Here is a 23,979-nt window from a genome sequence, read left to right as displayed (position 1 = left end):
GAGAGAGCACTGTCAGTGCAGAGCTTGATGTGGGGCTCAGTTCACAACTGTGAGATCATGACCTGAGCTGAAATCAAGAGCTGGTTGCTTAACCAACTGAGCCACCCCGCACGCCAGAAACTTTTTAGTTTTATATAGTTAGAGATTATTCTTTCTTGGTAAATACTTGTCTCAAAAACTCACCTTGAATTACAAATAATAATGCACAAGACAAATAACAAATTAAGAAAAAGTACTCTCAACATTTGACAGATAATTGGCTAGTTTCTTTAACATAGAAAGAACTCTTACACATCAATACGCAAAAGACTGTCAGTTGAATAGAAATGTGGGCAAAGATGACACATAGCCAAACAGTGAAAAGAAATACAATAGTCAATTGACAGGAAAGTGTATTAATATCACACACAATTAATGAAATGCAAATTAAACAATGAGGATATAATTTTCTTCTATCTAATTAATAAGGATTAACAGCATAAAACTACTTAATGTGAGTAAAGCTGTAAAGCAGTAATCCCGTTTTTCACAAATTCTCATTATGCCACCTCTCTTGTACAGAAAATCTACATTAGTACCTGTTTCCACAACCAAAAGAAATCCAAGGAGGATTTTCACTTTTACCAAAAAAAAAAAAAAAAAAAAAAAAAAAAGGGAAAAAGCAAAAATAGCATTCAGTGTTTGTTTTGCAGAGAGAGGCCCCGCCTAACTGCTTCCTTGAGATCCACACCCAGCATCTCAGCGTGACTGGCCACAGCTCTGAACTGTGCCTGTGAGCATCTGTGCTCTGGGCTCTGTCTCCTTTGATTTTGTGCATCTACTGGCAAGACGTGTTCAAAGACAGAAAAGCCTAAGAGAAGTTATTGCGGGGGGTCTGGGAATGCTGAAAAGTTTTTCCATATAAATTAATGGTATTTGCTTCTTTGCCTTACACCAATTTGGCTTAGAGTTTATCTATCTATCTATCTATCTATCTATCATCTATCTAGCTAGCTAGCTATCTATCTAGCTATCTATTTTTTTTAAGTAATCTCTACACCCAATGTGGTGGTTGAACTCATGCCCTGAGATCAAGAGTAGCATGCTCTTTTGAGTGAGCCAGCCAGGTGCCCCTGCTTTACACCGTATAGGCTAAAGGTTTCATAGGACAGCATTACTTTTAGGAGTAGGGGGAGCCTGGTATGCTGTTTGAAGAGAAACGACATCAATCCTTTTAGAGAGCAATTTGGCAAAATATATCAAAAGGGTAAACTTGTATTTCTCTGTTTAAAATTTTCATTTATACTACATTCTGTAAGTAAGGGTCCTTAATAACAGAAGTACAGTGAACTCAGTTGTCTCAGATCAGTGGACATAGAGTCAATGATATAGATCATTGGTCAAATGGATATAGAATTTGTGACCTGAGCAAAGTATTAAATGCTTCTCTCTCTATCCCAAGTTACAGTTGGTTCCTTATATAGGTTTGGGGGCGCCTGGGTAGCTCAGCTAGTTAAGAGTCTGACTCTTAGTTTCGGCTCAGGTCATGAACTTACGGTTTCGTGAGTTGGAGCCCCACACATCTGTGCTCTTTGCAGAGAGCCTGCTTGCGATTTTTCCTTTCTCCTGTCCCTCCTCTGCTCATGCTCTTATTCTCTCTCAAAAATAAATAAACTTTAAAAAAACTTATTAAAAATAAACATATAGGCTAAATTTTCACATTATCAAGTCTTCAGAGATTCAGAAATTCTGCTATAAAAAGATGATACTTTGTCTTGAATTTCCTCCTAAAACATTTTTCCCTCAAGGGATATGATTTAAATGCAGACAGAAAAAAAACCCCAGAAAGAATGCAGGACAGAACATGTGCTGTTGTATTGATGATGAATTGGTGATGATTACAGAGACACCTCTGGGTGGTTTTAGGTTGCTTCAGGGCCCTATGGCAGGTCTAGATTCTACTCCTTAGATTTATATGTTTAAGAAGTATATTTTCTCAGTTCACTCAAGGGGTGATTAGGGAATGGGAAACCAATCATTGTTCAAGAGGCTTATTATATACATGAAGCAGAAAGCTAGTCTCATAACTAGGATACATACCAAGGAAGATAACCAGACCTGAAGCTTTCTTCACAGAACACGATCTTTTCCTTAAAAAGAGCAGAAGCCTCCATCTCTAGCTTCCATCTTTCTCATTTTTCTTCTCCCCTGAATTTTTTCTTTCTTGTGGGTATGTACATTTAGGAGACCAATCTGCAACTCAGAAGGTTGCTGAGTAAGCACATAACTGAAGCCAATAGAACTAGATGCTTTCTGAAAGAATTTCTAGCAAACCTAAGAGAAGCAATGAATGGTTCTTACACATTTTAGAGGAATTTCTTTCTAAAAAGTTGGGCCATGAGTCAAGGATCAGAACACCCTTTCTTTTTGCAGTGAAGAAGAAATACAGGCTCAGATATACAGGTGACCCTTGAACTGCACGGGTCCATGGGTCCACGTATATACATTTTTAAAAATATAATAGTACAGTACCGTAAATGTATTTTGTCTTCTTTATGGTTCTTTTGGGAAGTTTATTTGAGAGAGAGTATGAGCAAGTGTGTGCATGTGTGTGCACAAGCTGGGGGGCGGGCAGGGAGGGAGAGAAAGAATCCCAAGCAGGCTCCTGGCTGTCAGCACAGAGCCTGACTCAGGGCCAGAACTTATGAACCAGGAGATCATGAGCTGAGCTGAAATCAAGTGCCAGATGCCTAAGTGACTGAGCCACCCAAGGACCCCGAAGTATTTTCAGCACTTTGAAGACAGTTTCTGGGACAGTAGTCTGCGGCCCTTCCAGTGTTGGTGTCATTGAAATAAACTCCTTTCTTGTTTCATCACCACTCATCTCTCAGCCTTTGGATTTTGTCAGCTGCGAGTGGCCGGTCCTGTTCCCTTTGGAGCCCCTGGAGCCACGTGCTCTTGCACCCCTGCACCCCAGTTGCACCATGTTGTACAAGGGTCAACTGCAATTCAATAAAAAAAAAAAACCAGGCTAAATGATTTCCTTTTATCTGTCCCCAAACGATAGCACAGATGTACTTTTTCAAAATAATGTAAAGCACTACCAAAAAGAGGGTGAACACCTTTCTTCATTGTGGTAGGAAGTTAGGTGGTTGTTTCAAGCAAAGGGAGCCATGAGACTGAAGAGAAAGGCCGACAAGTCCAGCTTGACAAGCAGTGGTCTATTAAGGGCAAATAGAGACAGAAGCTGTGTGGGCAGGAAGGCAGCAAGATGAGTAGATCTCTGCAACCCCAGCTCCCATAAGACTTGTTTCTATAGCCCAGAGGCTGGGGAGCATAAACTGGGGAACTGTCCCTGAGGATTACCCGAAAGAACGTTCCGGAAGAGGTGTGTGTCAGGCTTATCTCCAGAGCAGATCAAGGACATTTTGCCCTGCGGGTATACTTAAGGGTGTGGTTAACAAAAGGAAAGAAGGTGGTGGTGTTTGGGGGATTGCTGTACCCCAAAAGGATTCTGGTCACAGACTGTAACACTTAGAAACTCTCAATAATGTATTCCACGGTGCCTATGACTTTTAAGGACTGGGATATTTTCTGAAGACCAATCAGCAAACGGCCTCAGCACCCAATGTCTACATTAAAGTGACTTTAATGTAAAATGTTGTTAATTGTTAGCATCCTTTTCCAAACCTTTGAAGTAGTTGCTGGTAACTTGATGAAGCGTTCTCATTACTCTATCATTAGGGTATCTATTTCTCTGAAAACAAATGACTGGTGAGGTGAAAATTTGTCCCACACCGCAGTCATTTAATTAACAGGTAGATTTATTCAGTTTTAACTATTACAAATATCACGTATACTATTATAACTCTTTAGGTTTTCACCCTACAACACATAAGTTAACATATCTAAAACCACAGTGGACTCCAAACTGTCCAGTCACTTAACTCCCAGGTAACTGTATGATTTGGTGGTAATAACTTTTTTTTTTTAATTTTTTATGTTCTTTCTTTATTTCTGAGAGACAGAGAGAGACAGTGGGAACAGGAGAGGGTCAGAGAGAGAGGGATACACAGAATCTGAAGCAGGCTCCAGGCTCTGAGCTAGCTGTCAGTACAGAGCCTGACGTGGGGCTCAAACCCACAAATGTGAGATCTGACCTGAGCCGAAGACGGAGGCTTAACCGACTGAGCCACCCAGGCGCCCCTTGGTGGTAATAACTTTTATTATGGGGTGCTCCTTTTCTTCTCTCTCTTGAAATACCTATGTGAGGATGTTGGTAAATGGTCCCTTGAAAATAAAAACTTTAAGGGTGCCTGGGTGGGTCAGTTGGTTGAGTGTCTTACTCATTTTGCTCCAGGTCAGGATCTCATGGCTGTGAGGCTGAGCCCTGGCTCTGAGCCAGGTGTGGAGCCTGCTTAAGATTCTCTCCCTCTTCCTCTGCTTCTCTCCCCACTCATGCTCCCCCTCCTCTAAACAAACAAACAAACAAACAAACAAACAACTTTTTGGATTAAAAAGGGTTTTTTGTATTTTTTTTACTATTAAATGATGCTTTTGTAAATTTGAATGGAAAACCACCTCCATGTATTGCTACTGGGTTGGAGTTATGCCTTCAAGTTTAATTTAAAATATATTAATGGGGCGCCTGGATGGCTCAGTCGGTTGAGCTTCCGACTTCAGTTTGGGTCATGATCTTGCGGTTCGTGGGTTTCAGCCCGGCGTCGGGCTCTGTGCTGACAGCTAGCTCAGAGCCTGGGGACTGTCTTCAAATTCTGTGTCTCCCTCTCTCTCTGACCCTCCCCTGCTCATGCTGTCTCTCTCTCTCTCTTTCTCTCAAAAATAAATAAAACATTAAAAAATCTTTAAATATATTATTTAATTAAAATTTCAGGAAAGATGAATCCAATAATCAAAAAATAAATGCATTTCAAAACTAAAATTTTGTGTAACATGTATCAATAGTGTGGAACAAAGTAGTAAGAGGTGTAATGTAACTTTTTTACTAAAAATTTTAAAAAATGTTTATTATTTGTGAGAGACAGAAAGAGACAGAGCACAAGCAGGGAAGAGACAGAGAGAGGGGGAAACACAGAATCCAAAGCAGGCTCCAGGCTCTGAGCGGTCAGCACAGAGCCCGACTCGGGGCTCAAACTCAAAAGCTGTAAGATCATGACCTGAGCCAAAGTAGGACGCTTACCTGACTGAGGCACCCAGGCGCCCTTAGAATGTAACTTCCTTAAAATTTGAAACAACTTGGGGTGCCTGGGTGGCTCAGCCAGTTGTGTCTGACTCTTGATTTTGGCTCAAGTCATGATCTCATGGTTCATGAGATCGAACCCTGCATTGGGGTCAGTGCTGGCAGTGCAGAGCCTACTTGGAATTCTCTCTCTCTCTCTCTCTCTCTCTCTCTCTCTCTCTCTGCCCCGCCCTCACCTGTGCTCTCCTTTCAAAAATAAACAACAAAAAAAGGCTAGCCTAAATACCGAAATTGGTCCTCACCAAACAGCTGTGAGTGAATGCCATAGTGATCTGAATGCCAACATACAAGGAAGCACATTTGCTACAATATTTTTTTTGATTAAGTAAGCTCTACTCCCAGTGTGGGGCTTGGACTCATGTACCCAAGATGAAGAGTTGCATGCTCTGTGGTCTGGTCAGCCAGGCACTCCCAATATTTGAGGTGGATAATTAAATACTGGTGTGACCCAGTTCAAGTTGTTTACTCTTGGATCATGATGGAAAGCTTAAGAATGTGATCATGTCCCTAAACAAAGGTCCATTTCATTTTGCTTGCTTGTTGTGAATAGACACACACAGACAAGTTCAAGCTCATTGCTGTCCTTGTTGCATTTTCCAAAATTCTGAGCTTTTAGTTTCATTTTTATCTTAAAATAATTGATAATCCAGCCTTCAAAAATAGCATTATCACATATGTGTCCTCCAAATGTATCAGTATTTCTCCCAGCCATATGAAAGGGACACATGTATGGATGTTTCATACTTAAAAATCATTGCATGTAATTGTTTGCCAGATCCTTACTCTGTTACTTTCAGGGGTTGTTAAATTCTTTCATGCTTTCCAATTGTTAAATGTTGCAGAGTTCTCTAATTAGTTGATCATCTGTTTAGGGTGAACTCCAAGCGTTTTGAGTTGGAGTGCTAGAGTGAGCTGCATCAATGCAGAAAGCCATGTCTGCACTCATTATTGTGTCCCTCTACATTGTACCTCGTTTCCTAATGTTCTGGTCACAGGACACCATTCCCATAGCAGAGTGAGAACGGTGCCCCCTAGTGGAGGCAGTGCTGGTACTTGGAGGGCAGCGCAGTTGGAAAGCCCAGTTCACATTCACTTACTGTTAGCTCTCTCCTTCCTATCCCTCTGAAAGCTGTCTGGATTTTTTTTTTTAACATCAAGGGTTCCGACATTAAAATACTAGGAGGCACAATTCTACGTTTGTCAGACTTTTCAGGGGGTAACATTGTCACTCCGTCCTCAGTTGATGCACACGGAGTGCTCTCCTGTCAATTCCTTGGCAGGTCTGGCAAGCTGCACACTCTAAGAGCCAGTATAGGAACAGGAACTCCCTTCTGGGAAGCAGTGCCCATGAGGGAAGGCAGCAGGGCTGTCCAAAAACTATATACTACATTCTATAAATGGTATGAAATGATCTCACGGTTTCTGAGTTTGAGCCCCGTGTCAGGGTTTGTGCTGACAGCTCAGAGCCTGGAGCCTGCTTCAGATTCTGTGTCTCCCTCTCTCTCCCCCATTCATGTTCTGTCTCTTTCTCTCTCAAAAAATGGTTAAACATTAAAAAAAGAACGGGGCTGTTAGGGACTGTATGAATAAAAGACAAATAACATACTCTGAATTCCATTGTAGTCCCAAACTATTATCTATATAAAAGATGACAGGGGCAGCTTGGTGGCTCAGTTGGCTGAGCCAACTTCGGCTCAGGTCATGATCTCATGGCTTAGGAGCTGGAGACCTGTGTCAGGCTCTGTGCTGACAGCTCAGAGCCTGGAGCCTGCTTCGGATTCTGGGTCTCCCTCTCTCTCTCTGCCCTTTCCCTGCTCACACTCTCCCATGTCTCTCTTTCTTTCTCAAAAGTAAATAAACATTTAAAAAAATATGACAGATGAAGGTAACATGTGGCTCTTGGCAGTTTCATCACTTATTTATTTATTTATATTTATTTTTGAGAGACAGAGACAGTGCGAGCAGGGGAGGATCAGAGAGAGAGGGAGACACAGAATCGGAAGACAAGCTCCAGGCTCTGAGCTAGCTGTCAGCACAGAGGCTGAGGCAAGGCTCGAACCCACAACTGTGAGATTATGAGCCAAAGTCAGTTGCTTAATCAACTGAGCTGCCCAGGCACCCCTAGTTTCATCATTTAAAAATGATGGGGCGCCTTGGTTGAGTGTCCGACTTTGGTTCAAGTCATGATTTCACAGTTTGTGGGTTCGAGCCCCACGTCAGGCTCTGTGCTGAATGCTTGCTCACAGCCTGGAGCCTGTTTCAGATTCTGTGTCTCCTTCTCTCCCTCCCCCTCCCCTGTTCACCCTCTGTCTCACTCTGTCTCTCAAAAATAAATAAATGTAAAAAAATAAAATAAAATAAAATAAAAATGAATTACACTTCTATTCATTCTTATAATAAATAAAAATGTTAAGAATCAACACACAGAGGTCCTGGGCTAAAGATGCTGCCAGCCAGGGACTGAGCAGCCTGGAGACGGCAGACCACAGCTCTTTAAGTCCGTGGTGAGGACTGGCCTCCAACAAATCTCCATTGCAAAAAAATGGGAAAGAAACAACATGGAGAGCATAAATGTCGAGGAGGCGGGGCCCAAATGTGGTAGAAAATGTCCTAGTCTGACATGGAGTGCACATGAATGGGAAGCGGGGGTATCTTCCGGGTGGAAGGGATTCAACTGTCCTTGAGAACTGGAAGCAAACTTGACCCCTCTTAATTTTCAAAAAGCTGGTAAAGATGGCACAGAAATAACGTCTTTATGTGACAGTGAAACTGATGATAGCAAATGAGAGTCGACTGACAAAATCAAGAGGCTTTGACCAGTTATCAATGAGAATTAATGTTTCCCATGAAGTGGAAAGATTTAAATGAGGCTGACTTAGCATTGGCAATCAAAACCATAATGTTCTCAGATTGTAATTGCTTTTTATGAAGAGAGGCTAATTTGACATTTTTTGCCCAGAAAATGAAGCTCAATAATGTTTGCATTACAAGATATAAATATATAAAGCCAATCTGGATCTCGACTCTTTTTTTCCCCCCAATGTGAAAGAATACCTACATTCTCGTGAAAATTGGGTTTGATACATTCATTTTGAAGTAGTATTTGAGGGAGAGTCGAGGTTTTTGTGTATCCACAGTGTTCTTAGGACGCCTGGGTGGCTCAGTCGGTTAAGTGGCCCACTTCAGCTCAGGTCATGATCTCATAATTCGTGAGTTCAAGCTCTGTGCTGACAGCCCAGAGCCTGGAGCCTGCTTCGATTCTGTGTCTCCCTCTCTCTCTGGCCCTCCTCCACTTGTGCTCTGTGTCTCAAAAATAAATAAACATTAAAAAAAAGTGTTCCATAGTTGTTTCATTTATCATACATAAAATAATCAATATACTGGTCCTTGTTAGTAAACAAAATGCAAACTAAATTCAGGTATTTAGTGTAATGTCTCATGTTAGAAAAAACAATGCTCTGATTCTGGAAAGCTTTTAGTGAAATAGCTACATTTTAATTACTGAAGACAATATAAATTGATGTTAATCTTATACAAAAAAATTTGGAAATATGTCAGGTCATGAAAATGTATATACCCTTTGATCCATAAATCCACTGCTGGGAATTTATACAAAGAAAATCAAAAATCAAAGAAAAAAGGAAAAAGCTCTCTGTATATAAATATACAGGAATAAGAAACAACCTGGAAATAACCTAAATGTCTAGTAAGGGGAATGGCTAAGTAAATTATACAACTATACAGAATCGAGGTTTTGAAGTTGACAATGAGCAGACTTTATAGCAGCATAGTTTTAAAAAAGGCAAGTTACAACCCTGTATTTCTATAATGAATAAAAATTGAGAGAAATGATGCATTTGGAAAAAGATGAAGTGGACATAGAGTTGTTCACAGTGGTAAAATCAGAGGTGAATTCTCTCACACTTTATGCCATGTTTTCACATAGAGGAATAAATAAATTCATATCAGATGCATAAATCTTAAAGTCAAAATTGATATAGATGTCCAAAAAAAGGTGCTTTATGAAAAAGATATAAGGAAAGGCTCTTACTTTGTGATCCCTTTGAAGCACACGTCTTAGTTAATAGTAGATGTGTAGTAAGTGTGTGTGCTGCTTAAGGTAAAGAACTTCTAGTCAACCAAATGCCCCATGTGCCCAAGTATCTCCATGCCAGATAAAGCCCAGGAAAGAAAGTAATGTTTTTGCCCCAGGCTGAGCACTAACTCTCTCCTATATACTATGTATTCATCCACAGAATAGTAAAAAAAAAAAAAATTAAAAAACAATATATATAGTAGGTGCTAGATCCTAATACAAGACAAGAATTCAATCTAAAAACTTCTAGAAAGATAATTAAAATACTTCTAGTTTTAATTGTGTTAATCACAAAACTGATGACACTGGAATATTTTCCTCATCTGGAACAATCAGTATCAAATGTCACGCCTAACATAAAGAACTAGGATTTAATCATTTTTACGTCATTATTTGTAAGTGCTCTTCTGTTTCAAAACTAATTAAATTTGCCTTCAGCATTCTGTTGCAGAGTTTTGGAAGCAGCTCCTTTAGAATGCTCTAACAGCTTGATGGCCTTGTCAGAGTTTTCAATATTTCTAAGCAGAGTCTCTAATCTTCTCTTAATTTTCTTCTGATCTTCAAGAGCACAGCCAATCACTATGGACTGAAACTTCTGGTCAACAGGCCCAGGTGGCACCTCCGATGAACACGCACTGTACAGTGACATCAAGTGACTCTTGGCGTTTCCCAAATCATCTAGAAACTTACTGACCACCTCATCAATGATCCTGGTGGCATGCTTCAAGGACTCTTGCTGCTGGGGATTTCTAATAGTTTCTACTGAAACTTCAACGGTGAGGGTTCGCCCCATCAAACGGTTTGCTGTCAGGTTTAATTCTTCTCTTTCTCCTAAACGTAGAAAGTTTAGAGTACCAATCAATATGAGATATAAACTTATCAATATTGAGAACATGAAGGCATTCATTTGTGGCTAAAACTATTTGTGCTTCTGCTATGAAATTTTTAAAAGTGAAAGTTGAAACTATAGCACTCAAGATTAACTGATGAGTGTTTACAGAGAGAGGCTGCAGAATCCCTTTCCCTGAAAGCCCGTACACGTGGGGTACCAGATGACTTCCTGAGTGGTTGCGTTCAAAAACGTCTGGGCGGGCATGCGCTTGGAGCTGGGATGGGGACCGAGTCTTAACGCAGGGTGAATAGTGAACATAACCAGGGCTTTGTGCTAGGTAGAGCAAGGCATCAGATTTGGTGGCTCTCTCCATATCGATGTCCACACAGGGGAAGAAAAGTAATTTTCCCTGTACCTTTCTGAGTTCTTGGCTGAGAAACCTTCTGATAAAAGACAGATTCACAAGAAAAAACCCCAGAAGTTTATTCATATGTATATTTCAAATATACATAGGAGATTGCCAGGGAAATTGAGATGGTCTAACTCCTGAGATGGCCCAAGCTACCACCTTCAAAACCATCTTCAGCTAAGGACTACGATGTTGAGGGAGGCCTTCCCCTCCTTGGACAAGTTACCAGGAAAAGCAGGATAACCCAGGGTGAGGTTGTTTTGCAGATGTAGTAGGTGCTTTCTGCATAGATAAGAGTTTCTTGGGATTTCCAGTCATCCTTCTCTTTCTGGTACACAGAGTTCCTTACAAATGGAACTTTCCTTTATGAATTTATACTTGTCTTACCAAAAAATGACTTCTACTCTGTCTTCAGAACTTCTCCTGTGTCTGCAGTTTCTCAAAAATAATCAGCTTGAAATAATTCTTATGCCAAAGAGGTATACTTTGTGGTCTGCACGTGTATCAGAATATAATGACCCAATTCTGGCTGACAAAAACACAGCCACGATAGCGGAGAAAAAGCTAGCCTCAAAATGAGGCACTGCCTTGTCTTCTCCAGGCAAATTTAAGCAGGCCAGTGGTGTAAATCTTGGCCAGCACGGTGAGGCGATGGTAGGGAAAGGGGTGCTGGGTCAACATTTCATTATTCATATGAAAGTCTGTAATCTCGTATTTGCTCTGTTCTGTACCTTCCTTCCTAATTCACGGATCTTTGGCCAGAACGGTTCAAAGACCGGCTGGGTCTTGACCCCACTGTGCACATCTAACAGTTCACGCCCCAGTGGAGTTAGACGGCACATTCATGGCACCAGATGGTGGCCCATTAGCTTGTCCCGGGAAGCACCAGGGCAGCCAAACTAGGAAGACCACTTCCAGTGAAAGGAAGTTACAAGTGCCCTGTTTCTCCATGGGCAGTCATGCTTTTTGTATGGAAACAACAGCATGCTTTTATATTGATGGGTTTTATCAGGTCCATAATTTACTTCCCCTGCATTTTCTCTCCTTTCTCTCTTTAAATTACACCTCAACCTCTCTCCTTTTTGTCTTCTCTGCTTTTACACTTCTACAGGCCAGTAACTTCCGAGGAGCTGAAGTCAGGAGTGTGAACCTGAGGTCAAAGCCACGGCCTTACTGCTTGGAGCTACCTCTTTTGGAGCGTGGAGGCCTTTTCTACCATTTTAGATCAGGTCCCTGAAGTGGAGGGTGGGCCAGAAGGGTGACCTCTGGGTACGTGGCCCTTGTAACGGACTGACAGCTGCAGCTGCTGTCCACTGCTCACAGGAAATGCCAAAGCCAGGTGTGCTCCTTCCTCAAGTCAAGTGCACATGGACCCACGCGTATCCCAAATCCCTTCACCGAGTGGAAAAGATGGGCTCCCTTCCGTGGCAATGCTCTCACCGTCGCTGATCTGCCTCATGTCCTGGCTATTCTGGATGCTGTGGATCATCTCCAGGAGGATTTCTTTCTCTTGCTCCACAGCAGTTGCTGCTTCTCTCAAAGCCTCCACCCTGCAGAAATTGGGACAAGTCACCATGTGGAAGCTTAGTTTTCCTCATCTCTATCATGTGCTCCAACTCATGTTTCAAGATCACTAGAGGCACCTTTCAAACACTCTTTATTCCTTTTTAAAAAGTTAATTTTCGGGGCGCCTGGGTGGCTCAGTCGGTTGAGTGTCCAGCTTTGGCTCAGGTCATGATCTCACGGTTTGTGGGTTCGAGCCCTGCGTGGGGCTCTATGCTGACAGCTAGCTCAGAGCCTGGAGCTGTCTTCGGATTCTGTGTCTCCCTCTCTCTCTGACCTTCCCCTGCTCATGCTCTTGCTCTCTCTCTCAAAAATAAATAAAACATAAAAAAATTAAAAAAAATAAAGTTAATTTTCCTATTGTTTTAAATCCACCTACCCTACTCCCATTTACCTCCCTCCTCATATGGCGACCATTCTATTTAGAGTTTATCTATTTTGTATTTGTTCTTTTAAAAAAATTTTTTTTAATGTTTTATTTATTTTTGATACAGAGAGAGACAGAGCATGAGAGGGGGAGGGGCAGAGAGAGAAGGAGACACAGAACCAGAAGCAGGCTCCAGGCCCTGAGCTAGCTGTCAGTACAGAGCCTGATGTGGGGCTCGAACCCATGAACGTGAGATCTGACCTGAGCCGAAGTCAGAGTATTTTGTATTTGTTCTTAACAGACTCTGTATTTGTATTCTCATCTATTTTCAATTTATATCCTACTCTGTTTTTTATTCAGCATTATTTTCTTAAGAACCAGCCAGCTTCCTATGTGAACATTTAGTCGGTAGCTTCTGGTTGTTGCCTATCATATACTTCATGCATATCCAGCTGGTTCTACATCCATTCTCCCAGTGGAGACACTCACCTTGCCCCTCACTTTCCATCACCACAAAAACTGCTTAAATGAATGACATGAATGCATGTCCCCTAATGGATGGAGTGAGAATCTTTTTAGGATGTCTCCCGGGGCAAAATTCCTGAGACAAGGGTGTGTGCACCCTCAATTTAACTCAGTACCACAACTGTTCTCAGGAATGGCTATGCTACACCAGTGTTGGGAAGCAAGAAATCTTGTCCTCTCAAGGGTCTTTCTGGCTGGACTAGGAAATCAAATTGACATGAGACAGATTAAGAGAAAAAATCAAATATAATAGTTTACATAGGGGGAATCCACATCGACATGGAAATTCCAAAGATGGCCAGGCAAAATGAGGTGCATATGTCATTCTGAATGAAGAAGGAGAGAGCAGCTTCCTGGGACTTCAGACCAAAGGAATATACTTCACAGGGGATAAGAAGAGCAGATTCTGGTAATTAGATGTTTGCCCTACCAAAGAGATGGGCCATTCAGATAAAATTTATCTTTGCTTATAACCCTTACTCTGTGAAAGACCTCTAATTTAGGTACTTCTGTGTGGTTAAGGGAGGGGCAAAAGTTTCTCTTGAGACTGTGGGTTCTCACTGCCTTTAGCTCAAAATAACCCGCATACCAAAGTGGCACATTCTGGGGGGCTCTGTCCTGAACTCCTTCACAATAATCCCAGAAGTAAAGCAGAGGAATCTCTGTATCCCCACAGTCCTACCAACACTTAGCATTTTCCAACTTTCTACTTGTTGTCAGTCTAGTAAGTGAACAGTGGTATGTTCGCACTTAACTCGCATGTCTGTCTGTACTGATAATTTTGGACACTCCTTGTATTCTTGTTAGCCTCTTCATAGCCCGTGCCTATTTTCATTTCATTTCATTTTCTCCCCCACTCGTTTGTTTTATCGTTTTTAAACAGGGGTTACTGTCTACTTGTTGATTTGCATGTTCAAGGAATTAATCTCATGTTAGTTAAAGACATGACGATCATCTTCTCCCATCCTATCGTGTATGAATTTTGTCTGGGACGTCCTTCACTGAAAATATATCCTCACTTTGAAGTGATCAAATTAATCTTTTCTTGCTTTTCTTTTGCCTTTTGGTTTATGCTTTTGAAGTTTTGCTTCAGGGTCTTTCCATCCTAGGTCATAAGATATTTTCCTGTATTTCCTGTTATCAATTTTATTGCTTTATCTTTCTCATATTTAAGTCTTAGTCAATCTAGAATCCACTTTGTATATGTTTAGGTAAGGATTTTGTTTTATTTTCTCTAAATAGTGCACTGGTTTCTCCAATATTCCAACCACCAAATATATATCTTTCCTCCAATTATTTCTAGGAAACTGTCTACTCTTGGAAATCTCTATTACATCCACTCATATATCTGACTGTTCTTACACCAATGCCCATTTAAAAAATAGCAACAGCCTTGTAATATGCCATAGTATTTGGCAGAATCAGTCCCCTAATCTTAAATATAACTTAATTATTTAGACTTCTAATCCTCTATGTTAACTCTAAAGTTTATTGGATTTCTCAAAGAACTGAGGTAAATTTGGCATCGTTAGCATATTGCCATTCTATCCAGGGGCATGACAGGTCTCTCCATCTATTCAGATTTATCTCTGAAATATCTATTCAGATCTATCTGAATTATTATATTTTTAAGATTTTATTTCTGGGAGCACCTGGGTGGCTCAGTCAACTAAGTGTCCTGTCTGACCCTTGCTTTCGGCCTTAGGTCATGATCTCACAGTTCCTGAGTTGGAGCCCAGCATCAGGTTCTGTGCTGATGGTGCAGAGCCTGCTTGGAATTCTCGCTCTGCTCCACATGCTCTCTCTCTCTCTCTCTCTCTCAAGATAAAAAAATAAACAAGAAAAAGATCTTATTTTTTTAAGTAATCCCCACACCCAATGGGGGCCTTGAACTCATGACTGAGATCAAGAGTCATGCCAGCCAGGCATTCCTTTTCTATATTCTTAGAGTTTTGAAGTATTCTTTTCAAAAAAATTTTAACATATTTTTAAAGTTTATTCTTATTATTTTTTGATTGAGAAAGAGACAGCAGGGCAGGGGCAGAGAGGAAGGGAGAGAGAGAATCTCAAGTAGGTTCCACACTATCAGCATGAAGCCCGGAACGGGTCTTGAACTCACAAACTGTGACATCATGACTTGAGCTGAAACCAAGAGTCGGACACTTAACTGACTGAGTCACCCAGCATACCCATTAAGTGTTCTTAATGGTAGTCTTTGTGGACTCCTTTGAGCGCTTTGATCCTTTGAGGACACTGTTGTTATTGTGAATATTTTAAATTATAACTTCCTGCTGGTTATTGCTGGTTAGAAAAATGCTGCTTTTGGTAGGTTCATCTTGTAATTGGTAACTGATTTATTTATTAGTTTTAATAATTTATCTTTTGATTCTATGATTCTTCTTGATTGGTGAGTATATCATCTGCACAAAATGACAATTTTAATCTCTTCCTTTTCATCCTATCAGCTCCTATTTTTATTTATTTATAGTATTGACTAAAGTCCTCTGTCACTTTATTAAGCAGTGGTGATTAGACAGGGCACCTTTGTCTTTTCCTGAACTTAGGAAGTCTGTCTGTTAAGGTTATTGGTATAAAGCCCACATCAAGCTATAGAAGCACTACTTTTCCTAATTCCCTCAAGTATAAATACATGTGCTCTTACCACACACACATGAACACACCCAGTCACTAAAGGACAAGGGTGTGGAATCATGAGAGCAGAAGAAATGAAAATCCTATATATATATATATATATAATCAGTGCTTTGTTTCCAGGGCAAATGTTTGTTATACATTACCCTATAACTAAGTAAGTTGCCATTTTTGCAAAATGAACAGTGACAGACTTACATTCTCCGTATTCAGGTGGCCTGAGAACCCCGGGATCATGGAAGATCTAACTCTGATTGCTGCCCTAAGTGGGCACAGAAGGAACAACTTCACTAATGTTTGAGCACATGTCCACTCCATATAAGGCTTCCTCTTCTCACCCTAACCACACATTTGCCTTTTCCCCAACAGCCATCCACCTGTTAGACCCCAAAATAGCACGGAAAGACTATAAAGTCACACGGTCTCTTTGTTCATCAAGATACTAAATATATGTTGAACTTTGTGTTCATAAGAGCTAGAAAAACAAAGAGCTGGTAAGAATCTGATGTGACACATGTGGCTGGAAAGCACAATGAAAACCAATGTTCTATAAAACAGCAGGAATGCAACAGCAGGCCCACTCCCAGCACCATTCATTGCGTACTTACACATTTTACATTAGCAAACTCTCAGGCAGATAACCTAGGGCCCAGAGCACAAAAGCGAGATTGAGTTGGCACTAACATGAAATGTTTATGCGAAAAACACAAACCGTGACTATGCTCTGTACATGAGACAGATGAATCATGTGATTGGAAAATGAGAAGATGCTGAAAGAAGAGATTAATTTTTCAAGACTCTTGAGTTTGTACTCAAATGCACAATGATAGAGAATTAAATGTTATTCTAAAAAGGAAAGCTCCATTTATATCAAGTTATAACAGTAGGTTCATGGAATTGTTAACCAAGAAAATGGTTTAAGAGGAGATGCTCTAGGGAAAAAAACCCATAAATGTGTCATATAAGGAAGGCATCTTGCCATTAAATGAGACCAAATGAAGAAGAAATTATTGTTAATGTTTATTTATTTTTGAGAGAGAAAGAGAGAGCAAGAGCGCGAACGTGAGCTGGTGAGGGGAAGAGACAGGGAGACTGGCTCTGTGCTGTCAGCGCAGAGCCCGACTTGGGGCTCAAACCCATGAGCCGTGAGGGTCATGACCTGATCCAAAGTCAGACCCTTAACTGACTGAGCCATCAAGCGCCCCAAATACAGAATAAATTAGATGGAACTTTTAAGTCTTGTGGGTTTGTGGTTGTTTTTGTCCCCCCCCTTCCCCCAAGGCTAGAAACTGCCAGGGCATTGTCCCTGGGATAAACAGATTTCACTTTTAATGGAATTTCTCATATACATTTTTATGTATACATTTTTCATTTCATAGTTAAGGTAAAAGGCATTCTTTAGAATATAAAGATTTCAGGGTTTTTTTGTTTCTTTTCTGGCACCATCGACCTTTCATGTGCTGTTCCCTCTAGCTGAACCTAGACCTCCACTTAATTTATGTAAGTAATATTGCACTGTTTGTCAGCTACTGGGATTCTTAAATTCATCTCACATATCAATCTTTCTGTCTACGATGCTTCCATTTAGTTCCAGAAAACTGTTAGCTATAGGATCTCCAAATATTTCTTGTCCTCCATGCTATTATTTTCTTCTGGGATTCTGGTTAGACACCTGTTGGGCCACCTCACTTTACCCTTGAGGTTTTTAAACATCATTTGACAACACTCCTCTTGACGGAGAGGGTGGTTCTGTTTTTATTAACAGATCCTAGAAGAGCTACATGTCCAAAATTGGGAAAGAACTCCTCATACCAAGGCCGGCCTGGGTTGTGCTCCTGGAAAACTCTCTGCACGAAATCACAACTGAGCAGGCTTTAACACAAAGAAAGTTTAGTCAGAAAATTCTTAGGAGGGCAAAATTTGAAGCGCTCGCATCCTCCCCTGGTGCTCGGGTCTCCTGTGCCGCCCACACCTCGGCAGCCTAGGGATCAAGACTGAGGCTTCGGCGGATATGCTGCCGACACAGCAGCGAAGCCGCCACGGCTTGTTAGTCACGCGGTCCAAACCAGCACTGCCACTAAGTGGTGTGTAACCTCAGTTCCCTTTGCCTCAATTTCTTCATTTATGAAATCGGGATAATGAGATGGTGGTTGTGACTGAATGAAGTAAAGCAGGTAAAGAGTTTGACACAGTTGACTGACAGCACTGACTAAAACAATTACGTTTATGGGTTACGACGTGTCCTGTGTCTAGACTTGGTGCTGGTAAACACTGGCTTCATGCTATTTATTACACGCTTACCATTATGAACTCAGGCTTATAAATACCAAGAACTTGTGCTTTCATACAAAGGAAGAGAAATGGCAAATGTTCCTATCATGAATTTAATTGAAATAAATAATTTCTAAAACAGGCTCTTAAAATCATAGTCCCATCCCTTATTAAATACTCATGTATCCAAGAAACAAGTGTTGGCGAGGATGTGGAGAAAAAGGAACACTTGTGCACTGTTGGCAGGAATGCAAACTGGTGCCGACACTGGAAAACAGTATGGAGGTGCCTCAAAAAATTAAAAATGGAATTTCCCTGTGATCCAGTAATTACACTACTGGGTATTTACCCAAAGAGTACAAAAATGCCTATTTGAAAGGTTATATGCACTGTTATGTTCATCTCAGCATTATTTACAATAGCCTAATTATGGAAGTAGCCCAAATGCCCATCAATAGATAAACGGAAAAAGAAGATACACACATACACACACACATAATGGAATATTTTTTAGCCATAACAAAGAATGAAATCTTGCCATTTGCAACAACATGGATAGAAGCTAGAATGTATAAGTCTAAGCAAAGTCAGAGAAAGACAAACAACATATGATTTTACTCATATGTGGAATTTAAGAAACAAAACAAATGAACAAAGAGGGGAAAAAAAGAGAGACAAACCAAAAAAAAAGACCCTTAATTATAGAGAATAAAGGGGCAGTTACCAGAGGGAGGGGATGGATGGAATGGGTAAAATAGGTGAAGGGGATTAAGAGTACACTTATCTTTTTTTTTAATGTTTATTTATTTTTGAGAGAGAGAGAGAGAGAGAGACAGAGTGTGAATGGGGGAGGGGCTGAGAGAGAGACACACACAGAATCAGAAGCAGGCTCCAGGCTCTGAGTTGTCAGCACAGAGCATGACGCAGGGCTTGAACTCACCAACTGTGAGACCATGACCTGAGCTGAACTTGGACACTTAACTGACTGAGCCACACAGGCACCTCTTTTTTAAAGAAGTTTTAAAATATATATAGATTTTAATGTTTATTTATTTTTGAGACACACACACACACACACACACACACACACACACACACACAGAATCTGAAGCAGGATCCAGGCTCTGAGCCGTCATCACAGAACCTGATGCGGGCTTGAACTCACCAACCAGGAGATCATGACCTGAGCCAAAGTCAGATGCTTAACTGACTGAGCCACCCAGGTACGTCTTAAAGATTTTATTTTTAAGTAATCTCTACACCCAATGTGGGGCTCAATCAAGAGTCACATGCTCTACTGACTGAGCCAGTCAGGCGCCCCAAGAGTACACTTATCTTGATGAGCTCTGAGTAATGTATAGATTGTTGGCTCAGGGCACCTGGGTGGCTCAGTTGGTTAAGGGGCTGACTCTTGGCTTCAGCTCAGGTCATGATTTCATGGTTCATAAGTCTGAGTCCCTCATTGGGCTCTGTGCTGACAGTGCAGGGCCTACTTGGGATTCTGTCTCTCTCTTTGTCCTTCCCCCACTTGCTCTCCCTCTCAAATAAAAATAAAAAAATAAGAATGGCTGCATCACTCTAGTGCACACCTAAAACTAATATAACATTGGATGTTAACTATACTGGAATTAAAAAACAAAAATTAAAAAATATCCTGTATAAAAAGAACGCTACAAGGATTACTTATATTCTACGCAATGTCTGTAACCCTATAGTGTGAAAATGGAACTGGTGTTTGGGAGCTTCTCATCAGTACTGTGGCCTTAGGCAAGCCACTCAATCCCTCTGGCCCCCTCATTTCTAAAAGAGATAACATTCTTGTTCCCCTCTGCCTCGAAGGGTTTTGTAAGGTTTAAATGACAATGTATATGAGAAGTGCTCTTTTAAATTATAGGCTGCTGTTCAATATTAATGATGCCACCTGTTTTGTGCCTCCTGGGACACTGGTACAACCTGAGAAACTTTAAGCAACAAAAAACTTTCAGCCAAACGACCTGTCTCACTCCCACCCCAACCCTTCATTCCCTGGCGGTCGAGTAAGTCACTGGGTAGGGGAAGGAGCGAGAGCGTGACCAGTTTGGGGAAATTTGTGAACAATTTTGCAGTCCTATCATTTCCCCCTCTGCCATCCTACACAATGTGTATCACCCACATCTTCATTACCTTCCAGAGCCTTCTAGGAGCCCCTCAATACTTGGCATCAGTAGGAGTTCAGTATTTACTGAATTCAACCCCAATTTAAATGCAATATTTGGGGCGCATGTCTGGCTCAATTGATGTGCGAATCCTGGTCTCGGGGTTGTAAATTCAAGCTCCATGATGGGTAGAGAGATTACTTAAAAATAAAATCTTTAAAAGAAAAAGGGATGTTCACATCCTTCAGTAACATCATACATCCGTCCATATACTACTCCTACATTTTGAAATACCATAGGCAGCCAGAGTTAGGGGGTCCCTGGGCAAAGACAGACAGACCTGGCTTTCTTGATGTTAAGAGAAGTCCTTTTAGGCCCCCAGCCATAGTGTGAAAGAATGTGAAAACAGCCACCATCAGACCAGGAGACAGCCTAATCACAGTCAGAACCAAAGACTGACCTGACGCACGCTCCTGAGTTATCTCTGCAGGATTTAAGCCCTCTGAGTACTCAGATCCCAGAACAACTGGAGCCAGAGAATGGATGAAGCTGACCCTTGCCAGCCCTCATGACTTTGACTTGGAAACAGTCACCCCATTGGCATGCTGTGTTCCCCACCGTGCAAGCCTCTTCTTGAAAATGGATAGACCCTTAGCTTACCCACCCCCCGCATCTTGTTCTTCTGGGAGATTGCTTTGGGAAAGACCCCCCATGTTCTCCTTCACTTACTGCAAGTAAAACCCTTCCTTTTCCTATTCTTTGACTTGGTTGTATCTTTTGGCTCAACGCTCCCCACGAGGCAAACCCCGTTTCAGGTAACAATAAGACACATCTAACTTTAAGAGAATTCAGGCATGAATTATTAAGCTCTACTGCCAGTCTTCCTGGGGTCTAGCTGGGGAACCCTGGACAAGTCATGTATCTTCTCGAGCCTCATTTCCCATCTGGAGAATGGAGGTAATAGTCACTTCCACAAAGGAATGGGGCCTGATGCATAGAGTTAGTGCTCATTTGACGAATCAATGTTAGCATGTATTATTTATAAATTACAGTGACTGTTAAAAAAAATAACAATAATAAGCAAAGTGTCTTGAGCCACTGATGAATGCAAAAATCAGGCACCATTTAGAATTGGTCAAAAAACTGGGAGAGAAAGGAATCACCTTTTTAGGAGGAAGCAAAAAAAGATGAGATGGAGTCAAGAAAGAAAGGCAAGTGTCGTGGTAAAGTATCCAAAACAAATGGAATTCCTTTAATGATTTGTAGAATGCTGCCAGACATTTTAAAGAATTTAAAAACCAAATACACCACCAGTTCATACTCTAGCTCACAAAGCATTTGGCAAATTTCTTTCATTGTCATATGGAAGACATTTTACCACAACTGAAAAAATAATGGCTGCGGAACAGTAAATGGAAACTTCTAAGTACAAACTATAGTGTTTTATTCTACCTGAAACACTGCCTTATGAGTCATGCTTAATATAAATTAAACTCTTAGAGCAAAATTACCAATGAATATGTTTTCTTTTACAAAGAGATCTCGGCATGATGCTGGAACAGTGCTGTGCTCTGTGACACTGCTCATGTGGTTTCAAAGGCACTTTAAAGCACCAGCATTTGCATTTTTCTTTATTTTCACTACCTTCTAAAATACTCCCTTAGATCAGTATTACTTTTTATTTTAAAGAAGAAACAAAGCTTACAAAAGCCTCAAATTACTGGAGAAGTCCTTAAAATGAGTAATTAGCACATTTTAATCAGTCTTTCCTCCTCAGCTCAAGGGTTAATTAAGCAAGTTATAATGTAATCACTTGGATAAAGCAATCAGTTCATTTTACATTAATCAGACATTAGAATATACTGCTACTTAAAATGAGAGGCTTTCCTTTACGGTAAGTACATGCCTGCTTTTCCACCTACCACACACGAGGGTGTTAATTCAAGTTTGAGGAGAATGACTCAGCTTGAAGAAGGGAGGAGCAACATCCTCCACATTCCTTTCAGGAAAAATCCTTTCTGACCAGGGAGAGAGTCCTGAAATAGTTAAGAACTTGCCCTCAAAGTTCTAAATACCTGTAGAGAAGAGGGTGGTACTTCCCCCACCCTCCCCAGCATCTTCATTTCCTCATCTTTTATTTATTTATTTTTATTATTATGTTTACAAGTTTATTTAAACCCAAGTTAGTTAACATAGAGTGAAATCATGGTTTCAGGAGGATGTGGGGAGTGCCTTGTAATGCTGCTACATAAAAAGAAATACTATTCTTCAGAGGGGCATTAGAGAGCTTGAAGCCGGTGACCAGTCTTGTTCCACTTTCTCTGGGGGCTGAATGCGTCCAGCTCAGCTATGGGAAAGCATTACTTTTCTCTTGTTCCAATTGTCTCATTCTGAGCAGAGCCCTAAGATGTGGTTTTGGCTCAGGTTTCCCTATCTGTTGCCATCCATGAAATCATCGTGGAAGGAGAATTTCTCATCTTTTGACTCTTTTCTCAGGATAATAATAATAATAGTAATTGCCTCAACTGCTGAGATATTCTGTGGTTATGAACGCACTTAGTGGCAAACAGACACCTGTTCTTATTTTGGTATACAAATCCAAGGAGATAAAGACATAATGCACTGCTTCCTAAAATATTTGGCTTACGTACTCTTTGCTCCCCCAGAACCTGGTGAAAACTATGGAAAAAAAAAATTCAAGGGTTGTGGAGCATTAATAACATTTTCATTTAACTGCACCTGCACGTAACTGTCACAGTAACTTTGGTGACATAAACGTTTACAGGAAGTACATAAAAGTTTTCCAAACAAGTATTTCCAAAATTTATTATAAATTACTTAGAGATTGTATATAAGCTTAACACTATATTACTTAATAAAATCTTAGTTAAGACAAAAAAAAAAGCCGTGTGACTATCTATCTTATGCTTTCAGGCCAATGATTAGCACTTTCAAGAAGGTGTCAGTCAGTACAGTCAGTGTCTTCTCTGGAAGGAGGTACACAGTAAATACTGAGAAACTAACAGAAAGGCTGCATGGCGGGTAAGGAGGAAATCGAAAGCTGAAGGGTCCTATTACACCAAGTACTCAGCCACTGTTCTCCCCACAGCTCCTCATTTGTCCTACTCCTCCTTACTCCTTGTTATCAGACGCATCCCCGGATTTTTCATTTTTTGCTCTGCTGGGTTTTGGAGCAAAGAAACTGATCACTCACATCGGGGGCCAGTAAACTGCTGCCGCTCTTAAAAATGCATAATAGAAAAAGAGTAAGTTAAAAACATTTGGGAAGACCACATACTGGCACTCAGAAGGTTCTAGAAGTTCTGGAGACACGGAGTGTCACAGTCTCTAATCTCAAATAACATCACGGTAACTTTTACCTTCTCTGATTTTTTCTCCGTTCCCAAACGCTCAGGTCTGTTAACGAGAACGTGGCCACTAACAATGCGCTCACAGGTTCTGGCTTAAATCGCATGCGTTCTTTCTCCGACGGAGAGGAAACCCCACCGAGGGCCAGACAAAACTGCCCCATCCCCACGGAGAACAAATCTCAGACAAGCAACTTCTGTGGCCGCAGCCTGCCCCGGGACCGTGCCGGGCCAGCCCGCCGCTCCCGGCCTCGGCCCGCAGCCCGCTCCGCCGCTCACCTGAGCTCCAGCTGGTCCAGGCTCTCCAGCAGGCGGCTGGAGCGGTCGGCCATGGAGGAGGAGCGGCAGAAGCGCCCCTCGTTGGCTTTCGCGTTGATCTTCGCCTGAGCCATCTGAGCCTCCGAGGCGGGGCGGCCAAGAGGTCACCGGCCTCTCCGGCGGCGGCGAGTGGAGAGTCCCGCGGCCGCAGGCGTCGCCGTCACCGCGCGGGGCGCCCGCCTCCTTCTGACGCCCGCGGGGGGC

At 41.4% G+C, this 23,979-nt stretch overlaps 1 protein-coding gene across 1 annotated transcript; it reads right to left on the bottom strand.

The window, feature by feature from the left end:
- Positions 1-8,712: 8,712 nt before the first annotated feature.
- Positions 8,713-23,937, bottom strand: BAG2 (BCL2 associated athanogene 2). Its single transcript, XM_029944149.1, has 3 exons — positions 23,737-23,937; positions 12,017-12,126; positions 8,713-10,166 (listed from the first exon to the last, which is right to left on the bottom strand). Exons 1-3 carry the CDS (start codon positions 23,847-23,849, stop codon positions 9,754-9,756), a joined length of 636 nt encoding a protein of 211 aa, XP_029800009.1. The 5' UTR covers positions 23,850-23,937; the 3' UTR covers positions 8,713-9,753.
- Positions 23,938-23,979: the final 42 nt, after the last annotated feature.

Source organism: Suricata suricatta, chromosome 7 (assembly GCF_006229205.1).
Source record: "Suricata suricatta isolate VVHF042 chromosome 7, meerkat_22Aug2017_6uvM2_HiC, whole genome shotgun sequence".
Taxonomy (NCBI): Eukaryota; Metazoa; Chordata; class Mammalia; order Carnivora; family Herpestidae; genus Suricata; species Suricata suricatta.
Note: the sequence above shows the minus strand (reverse complement) of the source record. Positions and strands in the feature narration are given on the sequence as shown.

Excerpts from the sequence above, each read along its gene's own strand:
- BAG2 (XM_029944149.1), bottom strand. The coding sequence starts at position 23,849 with ATGGCTCAGGCGAAGATCAACGCGAAAGCCAACGAGGGGCGCTTCTGC. Across the intron at positions 12,127-23,736 it reads CTGGACCAGCTGGAGCTCAG|GGTGGAGGCTTTGAGAGAAG; the intron begins GTGAGCGGCGGA and ends CAATTTCTGCAG. Across the intron at positions 10,167-12,016 it reads CATGAGGCAGATCAGCGACG|GAGAAAGAGAAGAATTAAAC; the intron begins GTGAGAGCATTG and ends TTCTACGTTTAG.